This window comes from Mustela nivalis, assembly GCF_964662115.1.
Source record: "Mustela nivalis genome assembly, chromosome: 5".
In the NCBI taxonomy this organism is placed as follows: Eukaryota; Metazoa; Chordata; class Mammalia; order Carnivora; family Mustelidae; genus Mustela; species Mustela nivalis.
Window position 1 is genome coordinate 64,583,682 of NC_139024.1, and position 15,927 is coordinate 64,599,608.

General features: G+C 33.6%; 1 protein-coding gene across 8 annotated transcripts in view; it reads left to right on the forward strand.

Moving 5' to 3' along the window:
- The window catches only part of BCLAF1 (BCL2 associated transcription factor 1), a 29,715-nt gene extending 13,964 nt beyond the window's left edge, over positions 1-15,751 (forward strand). For 2 of the 8 annotated variants that reach the window (XR_014311857.1, XR_014311859.1), the window contains exons 7-14: positions 1,240-1,345; positions 2,410-2,494; positions 4,808-4,983; positions 5,117-5,279; positions 6,118-6,298; positions 7,373-7,519; positions 12,806-13,018; positions 13,177-15,751. Coding sequence is in view for 4 of the 8 variants with exons in the window: in XM_082730928.1 (XP_082587054.1) it covers positions 1,240-1,345; positions 2,410-2,494; positions 4,808-4,983; positions 6,118-6,298; positions 7,373-7,519; positions 12,806-13,018; positions 13,177-13,182 (914 nt within the window). In the remaining 4 variants the exon portion in view is untranslated. The remainder of the gene's footprint in view (positions 1-1,239; positions 1,346-2,409; positions 2,495-4,807; positions 4,984-5,116; positions 5,280-6,117; positions 6,299-7,372; positions 7,520-12,805; positions 13,019-13,176) is intronic. The other 6 variants (XR_014311858.1, XR_014311860.1, XM_082730928.1 and 3 more) reach the window with 3 other exon arrangements.
- The last annotated feature ends 176 nt before the right edge of the window (positions 15,752-15,927 follow it).

Here is a 15,927-nt window from a genome sequence, read left to right on the forward strand (position 1 = left end):
ATTTTTTCTTTTTTTACCTTTTTTTGACCTGTCTCCACATTTTACAATTTATTGCTGAATTTTGAGATCAGGTTTTGATAAAATTTTTTCTTTTTCATTTTCTTTTTGTTTTTTTGTATTTTGTTTTTTGTTTTTTTTTTTAAAGAACTGTAGTTATGTTTCATATTGGTATTGTGCAACCGATCTGAACAGCTCTTTCTTAATTCAGAGCTGAAAATGCCCAGTGATGTTTTCTTTTTCATTGTAACTAGGTCCTGGAATATGTTTTGAAATGGCAAAATCCATGTTTCAAAGTAAAATAGCGTTGAAAGATACAGGCAAAGTTGAATCTTCTGTCTTCCTGGCAAAAATGGCATAAAAACTGAGTTGCTAGCTCAAATTCCTGGGTTTCATGGAATTATGATTGAGGCACTACCCTTGTAGTGGCCGTTTCAAGTTTTAATGATTGGTTATGAGACATGTGCTGGATATTGGGCGGTAAGTTGACACAGATGTATGTTGACCTGTTAAGCAGATAGCTTGCTTCGTAATGTGACATTTCATGACTTTATACGTCTTTCTATTTTACATTTAGAGCGTATCTTGAATGGTTTAAAAGCTAGTATTGATGTTACTACTTTTAAAATTTAAAAGGACAAGGGAACAATAGCAGATATGCTGTCAGGGGTGCCAAGATGCCAGATTTTTGGAGTAATAAGTGTTAATTGATTTGAAGAATATTTTTTGAATTGAAATGGTACTATTCAGTTTTTTCTTAAATCCGTTTTTTTGTTGTCAACATAGTTCTTGATGCAATAATTTTATTAGTATACTAAAATCAACTGTGTAGTTATTTCAGTATTTTTGTTTTCTGCAAATGATTACTTGAAGTAATTTCATTGGTGTTCGTATTGGCAAGGTGTAAGGACATTCACTTACTGTTCCTTTCTGTTCTGTTTGAGGAAGTAGTAGTGCATTACTCAAATTGAGTTAGAGATTCTCAGTTTAATCTGTTTATTGTTCTTGGATTATATGTAGTACTGACAGTGCCCTCTGAGGGGTGTTGTATCGGTGACCAGTTGAGGTACAAAAAGTTAAAAGGGACAGAGTAGGAGCTCTTTGTAACACTTGATTCTCTTCTGCTAGGTTTCTTGAGTATTTTTATTTTCTTTTCACCTGCCAAATGCCCTTCTGTCACAAATGAAAATCTCTTTTGAAGTAAAGATAACTAATTGGGCAGTATTTCTCCTAAATCAACAGAGCAATACTTCAAATCAGCTGCAGTGACCCTAAACGAGAGGTTCACCTCGTATCAGAAAGCCACCGAAGAACATAGTACCAGGCAAAAGAGCCCTGAGATACACAGGTATGTGCACTGATGAAGGGGCATATAAAAATGTTTTGATAGAAAGATAGTGTTTAAACAGTATTGTAATAGAACTGTGCTGTCATCATGATATAAAATGAACTTTATTTTTCTGATTCATACCTTGAATAAGTGTATTTCCAGCCTTGAAAAGTTTGTAATTTATTGTTTCTATTTAATTTTCAGTTCACTTGGTTTAAACAGGTTCTTAGAACTTAAAATACTAAGTATTTAGTATTAAGCACTCCCCAGTAAGGAATTCAATAGATACCACATTTTTGGGGGGAGGAAGTTGGATACCTAGAGTAGCCCTTTATTTAATTTACTACCAGTAAGTTTGTAAAATAAAAATGCTTGGTAACAGGTAGAACTGTTTTTCATAAGAGCATGAATGTTAAAAGTCAGGCAGTTATGTTCACAGCATGGTTCATAACTGCATTGTGATGAACAGGTTAGTTAATCTCTGAACATTTGTTTTTTTCCATCTACCAAATAAGGACAACAGTGCCTCTTTTGCAGAGTGGTGGTGACAATTAGTATTGGTTATAAAATACCTAGTGCTTAGTCATAGTAGGTAGGGTTTTGGTGGTGACTGCTGAAGAAGCTCTGAGAAGTTGAAACGGACACTAGTTTAAAAAAGGCAAGGAAAGGCACAACATAAAACTGAAGATCCACTGATTATGTAAAAATATGGGAGATATTTAGGAACAAATAACCCTGTGTGTGTGTTCATTGAGGATTTGGAGGTATAATTGTATGATGGTTGACACTTAGGATGGTAATAGTCAACTTATTTAAAACATGAGTTTTTTATGATTAAGTTTGTTTTAAAAGGTTAGATTTATTTATATGTAAAAATATGTGAAGTATTTTTATTTTTAATGGATATGGTTTTTATTTCTTAATTGTTCATTTGGAATTAGATTAATAACCTTACAATGTGAAAGTTCACTTGGGAGAGGAATAACTGTCTAGTTATTTCCTTTATTAAAGTGGACAGTTGTGAGGAATTTTTTGAACCATAAAGTTAATGTGACTACAAACAGACTTTATTTTACATTAAGGAGAATTGACATCTCTCCAAGTGCCCTGAGGAAGCACACTCGTTTAGCAGGGGAAGAGAGAGTTTTTAAAGAAGAAAATCAAAAGGTATGTTTGGAGTGGACATTTTTTTTAATGTTAATGTTTTCAACTTAGTTAATGATATTATATATTAAGTGTAGTTTGTGTAGATAAAATTTGTTTGCAGAGGTCATCTATTTTTAACTTGTAAGTAAATGCATTTATGGTAGTGTATGTAGTGTTTTTCCTAAAAGAAATTAAGCTGACACTATACTGTATATCTAAGTAAAACCAAAACTAATTTTTAAAAATGATAATATTTGAAAGGAGAAATTCGTTCTAAGCAAAGGGTAAAGAATCAAGCAGTAGAAAAATTACAAAAGCAAAGATAGAAATTATAGTAGGGTTTTTCTATAAAGTTTTGGGGTTAAATGAGCCAGAATAAATATTCCTTGATTTATATATGCCTAAATTAATATTTCTAGGTTTTTCACAGCAAGAACAAGAAGTAATCCCCATGCTTCTGGGCATTTTTGATCTGGACTAAGAAATGAGCTTTCCTCACTGATTTACAAATGAACATTTGGAATGAAAACTCACTATTGGAATTTTTGTGGGTTGGGGAAGAATGTTTTTAAACTTGAGAGAAGGACCTGTGAATGTTGGGGGAGGGAGGTCTTTGGAATAGAATGACTTTTTTTAAGGGGATTCTGATACATTCTGTTGATATCAAATTGGTGTTTTCTAGGTAGGCTAGTCCATATGGCAGGCAGATTAGGGGACTTGGAAATGCTGCCTGGTTTCAGTTTGGCTGTAGCCAAGTATTATTTTTATGATACTTGGAAGATAATTAGCCCTTGGACCACATGTTTTGCAGACCTAAATAGTTGCACTAATATGAAAACATCGGCACTTTGATTTTCAGAAGCTGTTATTAATAGTTGTATAATACAAATATTTTAATAGGGTATCCTGTTGACTTACTAGATACGAAATTTAGAGCTTAAAAGAAAGTGGTCTCTGTATGGGGCATACTGATTTTGGAAAAACAGATTCTGACAGGTGAATACTAATCTTGGCTTTTACTTTCAATATCTTGGGTTCAGTGTTGGTTTTGTTTTGCCAACAATTTAGTCTATCCTGGTGCTCTTGACAGAGTGAGTATCTTGTTTCTTTCCTCATTATTCACCAGATTTTCATGTGGAGGAGAGAATATAGTGATGACTTATGGATGGATAAGGATAGGACATTGCTTTTTATCCTTCATTTTCTGATCTGAATGGATAGTTAATATGTTAATTAATGTATATAGTTTTGGTGTTTATAAAGTAGTTTTACTTAAATGATCTTGTTACTTGTGGACTTGGTAATATAATACCCAAGTGAAAAAGGAAGGTTTTTGCTCTTGATTAGACTTTTTTTGTTACCCAGGGAGCAAATGGGTGAGTAGTTGATACCATTTAGAGATATACTTTTAGTCTTATGAATGCTTATGAATATCGTAGCTAGATTTCCCAGAGTAAGTACTTCATATTGTTGAATACTAGCAAGGATGTCCACATTGCTTAGCATCTTACTGATGTATAATTTTTCTTCATTCCTAGATGCCTCTTTCCATCTTCCTAAATTATATAGTATTTGAAAAAGCAATGGAACAAGAAGGAGGTGAATTGTGACCCAGTTAAACTAATGTCCGTTGCAATACCTGAATTGAGAAAGGGCAGTATATTGGCCCAAGATACTGAGTACAGGATTGGGAATATTCTCTTTCTGGCTTTGTTTCTACCCTTATTGAAGCTTACTTGGTTTTATTACTCATACTCCACTTGCATGTTACGGAAATTACACAATTCTTCCTTTTGAAGTCGTTTTTATTGGGTTGGTCAACTTATTGGGAAGAGCTTGGTGACAGTGAGGCTTAAATAATGAGAACCATTACTTTAGGATTCCTTGACTTTCTAGGTAGAAAGCAATACCACAATTACAGATCAAGTATAACTTCTGTCATTGTTCAGCTTTTTTAAAAAAAAAACAACAAAAACCCTTTGAAAAGGATGAGTGATGACAATGAGGATGTGCTGAGTGGAAAAATAATTATGTCATTCTACTGTACAGAGTTTATTATGGATTGCTTTGAATAAAAACCTACTACACTGTCAAGATAATTAGCTTTTCATAACTTCCCTAGTCCTGTTTCACTGTGTATACAAATGTCTGATCAAAATAACCTAGCATATTTTTTAACAAAAACTAAAACTAAGTGTGGAAGTAGTATTTCATGGTCCACTCTTCTCTGATACTAAAATACCAGTTTAGAAGCTGGCATAAAATTTGGCTATTATATATATATTTTTTCTTTTATCTATTCTGAAATTTGTATTTTACATTTGTCTTTTATAGGGAGATAAAAAATTAAGGTGTGATTCTGCTGATCTTCGGCATGACATTGATCGTCGGAGAAAAGAAAGAAGTAAAGAACGGGGGGATTCCAAGGGCTCCAGGGAATCCAGTGGATCAAGAAAGCAGGAAAAAACTCCAAAAGATTACAAGGAATACAAATCTTACAAAGATGACAGGTAATTGTTAAAACTGTGTGAGTTAGGTTTTAGCTTCTAATTAGCCTTTAATAATTGTCAGCTTAATTGCTTTCAATTTTGACTGTGTAATCGAATGTTTAAATTTAAACAATTAAAATTATTTGTTTTACAGCAAAAATGTATTTGTCTTTTACACGGCTTATGGTGGATGAGGACAAAAACTTTGGAATAGCAAGCTAACACTGAAAAAAAAAATGACAAATTAATGTGTCCTATTATCCAGGCTACATCAGGAGGTTGGACTTCAATGCAGTGCATTTCTAGAAACAGTTTGTGTAAGAACTTTGGTTCGTTATGCTTGATTCCGCACTTTTTCAACTCATAACACCCAGAGTACAAGAATTTTAAACTGATAATCTAGTGGTTTAACATGGGAGAGATGGGGGGAGGAAGGACTAGTTTTTATGAAATAGCAATGTGTATTTATCTTTCAAAGTAATGTTTCCATGGATACTGTTAGCAGTGGTAAGAGTTACCGCAGGTATGACCTTTTCGGGTGTTGCATTAGAACCATACAAAATCGATCATCATAGAGTCAAATAGTAGGAATACTCAGTATCATAGATAATCGTTTTCTTGCTATTCATTAGGTAAATGGTGGATTTTACTCGTGTTTTTTTTAAATTTATGACTGGTATTTGTATGTCATATGCTTTTTATTTCTATAATGGAGTTACGGCCCAAACCATACCAACTGTTCTCACCCAGAGTGTACAAACTGCAGTCATTTTGAAACTTGGCCTTAAGAACATTCTTAACTTTTTCCTACTCTTCTTTTCCTTTCCTTAAAATAACAACAACAAAAAAGTTAAAAATATTGAAGAACTGAACCTTATTCTTGAAGTTTCCAGACTGCTAGTTTTTAACTGGCAGGCTATAGCATGTTTTTCAGTAGTTATGTAAAAAAATAACTGAAGGAGAATGGAAACAGACTGTGTCAAAGTTTAACACCCAATCATTTTAGTTATGTAATAATTTTAATAGGGGATAGTTTTTTGTTTTTTGGTTTTTTTTTTTTGACTTGAAAAATATCCCTTTTATATAAGATTCAGCAGGGTCTTCATCTTTTTTAAAGTAGCACATATTTTTTTGTTTTCTTTGTTTATTTTGCAGTAAACATAAAAGTAGAGAGCAAGATCATTCTCGATCTTCATCATCCTCAGCATCACCTTCTTCTCCCAGTTCTCGAGAAGAAAAGGAGAGTAAGAAGGAAAGAGAAGAAGAATTTAAAACTCACCATGAACTGAAAGAATACTCTGGCTTTGGAGGAGTTAGCCGACCACGAGGAACCTTTGTAAGTAGTAGAAATACCTTTGATTCTTGGTAGGACTTATTACTCACTATGCATAAGGAAAGTTAAAAATATGTGATTTAGATGTTGTTGTGAGTCATTACTCTTACAGTCAGAACTAGTCTTGGAAAGTGAAGTGGTATTTGATTTATCTTCAAGATATGCCATTTAGTGGTTGGAAGGAGGGGCTGGAGCTGGGATGATGCTTTCTTTGTATGCAGAGTAAAAAATAAGTGTTTTTGTCTAATTCTAAAAAAATTTATGTACATAAACTAGATTTTTAAACTTTGGGGTCAGTATCTTTGCATAGTGCATAAAGACCCAAGAGTCAAGTAAAGGTATTGATTGAGATCCAATTCTTTAATTACTTAGTTTTTGAAAAGATACCTTAAAACATTAAAAGAAAACACCCCTAGTCTCTGTATTTACAACTACTTTTATTTTGCCTGTTTTGCCTTCTAGTCCTTGCTTATATGTGTATAATCATAGAAATCATATAATTTTTCTTTTTATTCTACATAGCATACACATTATCCCCATATTTGCATAAATTTGTTATAATTATTTAATGACTTCGTAGTAGTGCATCTTCTTGACTCTTCAATTTCTATATTCAGATTCCTACTGTAAGCAAGTATCCAGTCAGTTAAGTAGGGTTCATTAATTAGATCATTTAGGAAAGAGAAGAGCTTTGCTTATATGGTGATAGGTGTAGTTGAACACTTGGGACTCCTGTGATTGAAATTCAAAGAAATAGACAACTCTTTCAGCTAGTAAAGGTGAAAAGAACCAACTTTATTATTTAAAAATATTAGTTCAGGCCATGAAAGTGCAGTCAGTATGCTAATACTTAGATTGACTGCATTTCTTTTTAACCTTTTCAACTTTCAAAAGGCAGAATTTTTTGCCTATATCAAATACCAAATAGCCACCCTTTTTATCCTCAGTGGCTATGAGATTGAAATTTAGGAAGGAAATTAGGGAATTTGTTTTTTGTTACTGCAGTAAAATTAGAGTTTGCATGTAACTAAATACCTTTTGATTGCATTACTAAACAATTTTGTTAATGTTAATCAGTTTCGAATTAGAGGCAGAGGAAGAGCCAGAGGAGTTTTTGCTGGGACAAATACTGGTCCAAACAACTCAAATACTACTTTTCAAAAGAGACCGAAGGAAGAGGAATGGGATCCAGAATATACCCCAAAGAGCAAGAAGTACTTCTTGGTGGGTGTTAGAAATCTGTGTTTATTTGGTTTGCATTAATTTTCAAAGCATACTGGGTGAATACATTTGAGTACAGGTATCCACTGCTGTGAGAAGTTTTCACCATAATGCAGGAAACCTTTTAAAAATTCATTACCCAGATGATTTGAAGTTTTGAAAATGTGGGTCCCTTTGGTCCTGTTTATACTTCATTGATAGCACCTATAGGCTGATCAGGGTAAAATTTAAAATGTACCTGATTTGATAGCCACATTCAGAGAAGAACACTAACATATGTTTCATGTCTGTCTATAAGACAATGACAGTTATAGAACTTCTCATTAAGATTTACCTTTCACCATCACAGCTGCCTGTTTAAATGAAAAAGAATTCTTTCACAGTACACATAAATAAGGATCTCAGGGAGGTTGTTTACTTCCATTGGAAGACAAGGAAGATGGAAAATTACATTGGAAAAGTTGCTAGCTACACTAATGTGGTGCTTCTTTGTGATATAATACCTTCTGAGGCAGTTTTCTAAGAGATGGAACTAGAGGATGTGGATCCTGAGAGAGTTTCTAGGTAATGATGGGCATTTTCTGCAGTTTGATGTGGGAGAAAACGGCCCATGATTAAAGACACTTTAGAAATACCAGAACTGTTATCAGAAATACTTACTTTTTATTACAGCTTTTCAGAGAAGTCATGTTTCAGAGACTGGTTCTGAAGATTAGTTGTTTTGCAGAAGCAAGGAGTAAAATTATAGATGTATTGAATCATGTCTTTTGTTTGGCTTTTTATGAATATACCTGAATACCCATAATTTATCTGCTAAGTGAGAGGAGAGAGCTATATGCTGAACTAGATCTATATTGTTTGAAGAATGGCAATCAAATTAATTGCTATTTGACTCTCCTGGGTACTTTAATGACCAAGGTCTGAAAAAAATTTTAAAGTGTATTATGCATAAAGTTTACTCTATACGCACTCCTCTAAGGGGAAATTTAAGCTTGTTTGAATTGGGTGAGTTGACCATGTGGACAGGGAAGGACATGTTATTCAGTTATAGGAAAGTTTAAAAGATTGATCTCCTTTTTGATTTAAGACTTTATATATTCACAGACTGCTGTTTATGCTGGATACTATGAATGCAAAAACAAATCATGATTTCAGTTCTTGGCTGGAACAGATTTAGAAACAAATGTTCTGAATACATGTGGTTTTCCTCCAAAGCAGGAAATGGAGGATTATTTCAAAGGAGAGAGTGATTTGGAGAGCCTTCTTAGAGGAACTGGGCTTGAATCTTGAGCCTGAAAGATAGGCAGGTATACTGCAGATTGCAGGAGTGAAACATCTTGAGAAAGAACTCTATGGCTAGATGGTTGGTTTAAGTTTGGTAAAATTAAGAAAAAGCAGGAGCCAAATTCTGGAAGGCCAGAATAGCTTTATAAATTTGGGTTTTAACCAGAGTTCAGAAAAACCATGGTTGTACAGATAGATCTGAGAGTTATTGTCGGAGCTAAGGGGTTAGATATTAGAAAAGTTACGTAACATTTAGGAGGACTTAGGGACCCTGTATGTAGTCGGGTATTTATAGTGAGATGAAGGAATCTCTGAGATCGGGGATACAGAGGAAAGAACACAATTTGAGGAGATAATTAAGTTCTGTTCTTGAAGTGCCAGGGAGAAATTAAGCGCACTTGTGCAGTGGGTTGTTGATAAGGTGATCTATGGAGTGAAAAAAATCTAGAAGGACACAAAGCCAGATCACCCAGTTGAAAGAGATTAATAGGCCACCTTGTCAAAAAGTGGGGGTGAGGAGTGTTCATTAAAAAAAAAAAAAAAAAAAGCCAGAGGAGACCAAATGTTAAGGGTCAGAAAGTTAAAAGGGAAGCTAGAGGAGAACAAGTAGATGGTAATTAATACTTCTGAATGTGTTACAAATACTTAATTTAGGCTAGACCTTCATTTATCTATGCATTCTTTCAGAATCTGGTGTTGTAATTTTTATCTTAAATTGGGACATATTTTAGTTTGGTATTTAGGTGGCAATTTTACTGATTTTTTAAGAATTTAGCAGCTTACAAGTAGCAGTACCATTTTTATATGTTGCTATTCTGGGCTATATTTAAAAACCTTCATTTCTGCATAAAACATGCATTTTATCAGAGACTGATGTTCACAAGCAGTAAAATTAAAATGTTAATACGTTTTTTCTTATAAATCTATTCCCATAGTTAATTATTTTGGTTCTTAATTAATGAACCATTGAAATGACAGCTCTAGTTTTTTACATGGATATTTAAATTTAAAAGATTTTGCTTTTGCAGAGATACAGATTGCTACTACTAAAAGTAGAAATATAAACAAAAATATTCAGAAGAGATGACATTGAAAATCTACAGACGTTCCCTTAGGTTCTTTCAGAATAATTGACATAATGAAGCTTTTGGTGTCATGGTAATAGTTAGTAGTAATAATAACAGTGTAACATTTATTGAGCATATGTACTATGCTAGAAAGGTGCCTAAGTGTCTTACATATATAAACTTATTTCATGCTTATAAAAAATCATTTTGAGATGTGTCCTTTATTCCACTTTTAGAAGATGAAAAACAGTGGGGTACAGAGGTTGACCAAAGTCACTTGACCAAAGTTACATGCTTAGTAGAACAGGGATCTGGATTTAAACCCATGCCTTGGGTCCAAGAACCAGATTCTGAAAGCACCTGATCACTCATTTCTCCAGTACTGAGTAATTTGTCGCGTTCTTTTCTTGAACTTTTCATCTCTGATTTTGGATTTATGCAAAGATATGGTAATGTTTGTAATAATAAGTACTCCAGGAAAGATAATCTATTTTAGAACCTGAAATTCTGTGGAGGGGTGAGTATGTGAAGAGTTGGAGCAAGTGGGAAAGTACTGAAGTGGACAGGTTCTCAGTGTTGATGTTGTCTTTTGAGGAAGAGAAAAATCCCTGGTAGGGAAGAGGATTCAGGAGGTCTTGTTCTTTTTAAGATTATTTACTTGAGAGAGGGTGGGCATGTGGAGCAGGCAAGGGCAGAGGGAGTGGGAGAGAGAATCTTGACCAGATTTGCTGAGCGCAGAGCCAGATGGAGAGCTCCATCTCAGGACCCTCACATCATAACCTGAGCCAAAATCAAGAGTCAGATCCTTGGGGGATGGAGCCACCCAGGCGCCCCAGAAGGTCTTGTTCTAATATGGCCTCCTTTATGTGTTTTGTGTATTGTAAGTATCTCACTTCTCCGACCCTTATCGTGTGAAGTAATTTTTAAAAATTGTAGGACTAAAATCTTGCAAGTTAGAATATGAGGATTGAGTTCGTATACTTAGCATGAAAATCACTTAGCTGTCAGGATACCCTCTGAAAAAGTAGTGTGATTTAGCTGCTGTTTTCTTTATATGGTGTCAGATCATTGGTTATTTAAAGGTAATGGCTAGTTTAACTCTAGTGTTCAGTTATGCCTCTGCTTTTTCTATTTCTGTAACTATTAATAGCCTTATGGTAATCATTTACTGCCACCGGGATATCTGGGAAATGTATTCTGTGGGTGATGGACCTAAGAAGTAGTGGAAGGAGCCAGTTTTGTGGCCTTGGACAAGTAACTCAGTTTTTCTGCCTTGGTTTCTTTATATCTAAAGCAGGATTAGTAACAGTATTTTGTAGGGTTCTTTGAGGATTAGATGAGTAAATACAGGGAAAGTGCTCCTTATTACACTGTTTGAGTGCTTGCTTGTCACACACTGGGCTGGGCACTCTATAGATTAATACTATGTTCCTTTATAGCTGTCTCCTTTTTAAAATGAGGAAGTCACACAGCCTCTGTTTAGAAACATTTAAACCCATGCCTCTGACTCCAGAACCCGTTTGCTTCTTCCCACAAATGCATAGAATACTGTGTAAATACCAGAAACAAACATAAACTTTAGAGTTTGTGCTAATAACAGAAGGGAGCCTGAAATTATGTAGTTGTGTGGGTATGATTTTGAGTGGCAGAGTATTTTAAAATACTTTATTTCAGGTTTCTCTTGAACTTTCTGATACTCTGAAATCTACACTTTTCTATAGTTCCTAAATTGATTTTTTATGGAGTCCCACACACCTCTTGCTAGTTACTTTTCATCAGTTTGGTAAAGATAGGTTGTTGGAAATTGGTAACTGTTCTTTTGTATGGTGTGTTATTTGTGTAACTGAGCTTTGCAGTTCATGCCAGGAGGGTGATTGGTATTACATGAATACGCACAAAAGCATATTGTGTTTTGGAGAAGGTGCTCATATCACATAATACTTAATAAGAAGTTTTAGTGACTTGACAGCTGGTCAGGTATTCCATTGGTTATGCAACATTGTTTGCATTATACCTGTTGTGTCATTTAGGGGCATTATTTTGCTTTATTTTCCACTTTTTTCTATAGGTGATAAACTTGAGAGTTTGAGATGGACAGCAGTTTAATTACATTATAGGAGAACCTTGGTTTTTTGTTTTGTATTTTGGGATGTAATACTCATCATCTATTGATCCAGAAAGTTAAGTGCTTTTCAAGTTTGCAGATTGTTTTAATTAATGGAACAGTTTGTAATTTGAGGAATATCTGTATTTGGATATAGTTAATGAAAAATTAAGGTTATGATAATAACTAACTAAAAGTAATAAAAACCTATAGTACCTCATGTTGGTTAAGAAGAAATAAGTTGAGCTATTACACTAGGGACCATCCTAGTGAAATTCTGTAGCTTAGAAGGTCGATATGTAAGATTCATTGAGTTTTAAACCTCAGTAGGATTTTAAGATCTGTTCCTATAGGTAAGGTATAATTTATATGACTTACTTAACAAATTTTATAGTTTTGTAATGATATTTTTATGACTTTTTAATGTCTTTATGACTGGTAATTTTTGGGAAAATGATTGGTTATTTGAACTCAATTACATGCAGTATATTAGTCAGTGGAGTTAGTTATATTGAAATAATGGAGAACAAAAAAAAGTCAGAACTTTGGAAATTGGCAGTAATTTAGCAGTTGAAATCCTCCAAAAAGTTGGACAGCTCTCAAAGCTTGGGTTACAAAGAAGTAAGATGTAATTATTTGTTTTCACAATGGAAAATATTTTTGCCGAAAACTTCAATGTTACTGGATTTGTTTTAATGTATTTTAGAACATTACCAATCTTACATACCCTAGTCTTCAGAATATTTATACCATGAGTATGATTGTGGGCATATGATCATTTTCCCTTTAAGAAAGAGATTTTAGTGATGATTTTTTTTTTTAACCTCTCTGTAGCATGATGACAGAGATGATGGTGTGGATTATTGGGCCAAAAGAGGAAGAGGTCGTGGTACTTTTCAACGTGGCAGAGGGCGCTTTAACTTCAAAAAATCAGGTAGCAGTCCAAAATGGACTCATGACAAATACCAAGGGGATGGAATTGTTGAAGATGAAGAAGAGACCATGGAAAATAACGAAGAAAAGAAGGACAGACGCAAAGAAGAAAAGGTAGAAAATGTCAACTTTGTGATTCTGACACATTTTCTTCAGTGTGGGTTTGGTGGGCCAGTTTGTTAACTATTTCATTTTTAGGGACAATGCTTATTATGGATCATTTTCACTCCATATTTTTGGTAATCTTTTTTCTCTTTTTCTCTGTTTTTTAGGAGTAATAAATATGAAGTGAGATTGCAACAGAGAGCAGAACTTGCACCCACCATTTTTTTTACCTGATTTTTGTTTTCAAATAAGAATGTAAGCATTTTACTTAAATTTTACTGTTTGCAAGTAGTCAATAGAAATTTTGTTTTAAGTCTTCAAATATCTTGAAAAATAGTAGACTGTATGTTGAAAATTGTACTGAAATAAAGTAGAAAATTGTTAACGTACCATATTTGTAACTATCAACTTTTAAAAAATACTTTTACTGTTTTTGTTACATGCATTGTAATTCGCTTTGTCTATAAGATATGGTCAAGTACAGCTCTGTGAAAGTTCTGATTCTCTTCCTTCCCTGTTTGTTAATGTTTATTCTGAAGTAAACGTTAGCTCTACATACAAATTCCTGAACAGAAGTTTATAGAGACCACACTAATTATTTTAACTGTATACATCTGTTTAACATTCTCCTTAATTCAAACGCACTACATTGTAGGGTGACTAATTTTTGAGGTGTACCACAGAAAAGGTTTTTACTTTGGTAAACTAAGGTAGTTTAACATGTCAGCAGATGTTTAAGAGGAATAAAAAGATTTACCATCGCTAAAAAGTACAAGCTATTAAAAGATACACAAGTATGAGGGGTTTTGTTTTTTGTTTTTTTAACTGAAAGCAAGCAATGGCCTATAAAAACTGATCCTTCACTTTTTGGGCTCAAAATTCAATGTTCTCTTTCTATTCTTATTTGAAAGTTTGAGTCATGGTCTTAGATATCAGCTAATCCTGTTGAGAGAGGAACTGGTCTATAATAATACAAATAAAAAAATCCATTCCTACCAAATGTATTACTTTAATCCTGGTCTTGGTATGGAAGAGGATTATCCTGCAGAATAACTTGATACATTAGAAAGGTGTACCTGATTTCATATCTTTCATATTTATTTGAGCTTCTGGACAGCTGAAACATTAGTTTGTAGTCTAGCCTTAAGGAAAAATAGATAACAAAACATTGTTCATTAGTAGTATTTTAAGTAACTTGTTTTTCAATAAAAAATTTTGGCAGGAAGTTTGTTGCAGTATTCGTCTAACTTGGTTTTACTTTTCCCCCTATTTCAGTTGCAACTTATAAAATGGCTTTTTCTTTTTCTTCCCAAGGGTTCTATTCTTCAGGTAGATATTCTTTCAGATGTAAATTACCTTTGTTTAGGCTGATAGTTCTTAAGATGAAAATCCGAAATAGTAAATTTCAGTATTAAGTTTGTCTTGCTCTATGAGCATATATAAAATTAGTCAAATTTCATTTGTTAATTCAGCAACCAAATGAGTTGCATACGTTTGCATTAAAAGAAGGTAATGCTTATTCTGTTAGTGTGAACTTTCAAAAATCTCAAGTACATGAATCTTTCATCTTCACTTGATTTGCAGTGCTCCAAGCACCTAGATTGTGGCCAGGGGCATTTGCTAAGAGGGAAAAATAAGAAAACAAAACTCAATATATGTGATGTATATGGCCCTGGGATCTTTAGTATTGCATGATTTCTCCTATTTTGTCTTTTCTGAAATTGTTACAGAGAAGCAGAGGAAATACTTTCAGAGCAAGTTTGTATTGCATTAATCAGGACACAGCTAATTTCTCCTAGTCAGAATACTACTTAATTACATGCTAAAGCAACATGGATTTAATCTTCAACACAGGAGAATTTTCACAATCATTTTATTTTATACAAATAAGTTTAGCTTTTATTTTAACAGTTATTATTTGGTTAGATTATTTGAATCTGTGCATGAATCTAAATGTGCAGTTTTGTTTTTCCACTTAAGACAATAGGAGAATGGGAATTTGCTGAGAAACTATTTAATAGGGAGTGGGAATAAAGCTCCTTAAATCCTAACAGCAGGTTATATCTTAAATGCAAATGCATTGCTTTAACCCAGAAAGAAACATGATTTGGTTACTTTTATTCTATTCAAACAAAATTGAGGAAAGGATTATACTAGAATTTAGTAGGAAGGGTGATAGAACTCTGCAATAGGATGCCATTGTGGATGTGACATCTTTTTCAGAGCCAAGCATATGAGAAAGCCTTTGTTGTGTTTTTTAAGCCACAATTTAACTCCACATTTCACAACATATTATAAAGCTGAATGGTTCCTCTTAGTAAGGAATTTTGTTAACAAATGGCAGAAAATAATAACTTTGATACCTGCATTAACAGACTTCCTTTTGCCTAGAGAAGGAAAATAAAAGTGAACCAAAGGATATTTCCAGAAAGGATTAAGAAAGCTGTTTAAGAAGGCCATGACTCAGTCCTTACTTAGGTGTGTATACCTTTCAACATCCTAGGAATTTTAATATAATATAGCAAAAAATGTTTTTCTAATTGCATCCAACTTTAAGGAATTATTTGTTCCCTTTTGTCACAGTTAAAATCAAGTGTTGGGAATTAAATTATAATTTGAGTAAAAATATTACCCAATACAAATGAAATGTAGATGGCTAAACGATTCTTACTCAGTGTGATGTATAATGCAACAGGGACCCTTGTAAATTGTCATATGCCAATAAAATGTCATAAGTGGTAATAGCTGTTGTTTGTTTACCTGATTTTGAGACTATTTCTGTGTCTGTTCTATACAACTGATTTCTATGGCCTATTTATAGAGTTTAGAATACCAGCTCCTCTGTTGGTAAAATTACTGGTATGTTGTGGCTTTTGGGGGGCTGATAAATATTTTATAAAACTCCTGAAACCCCATTT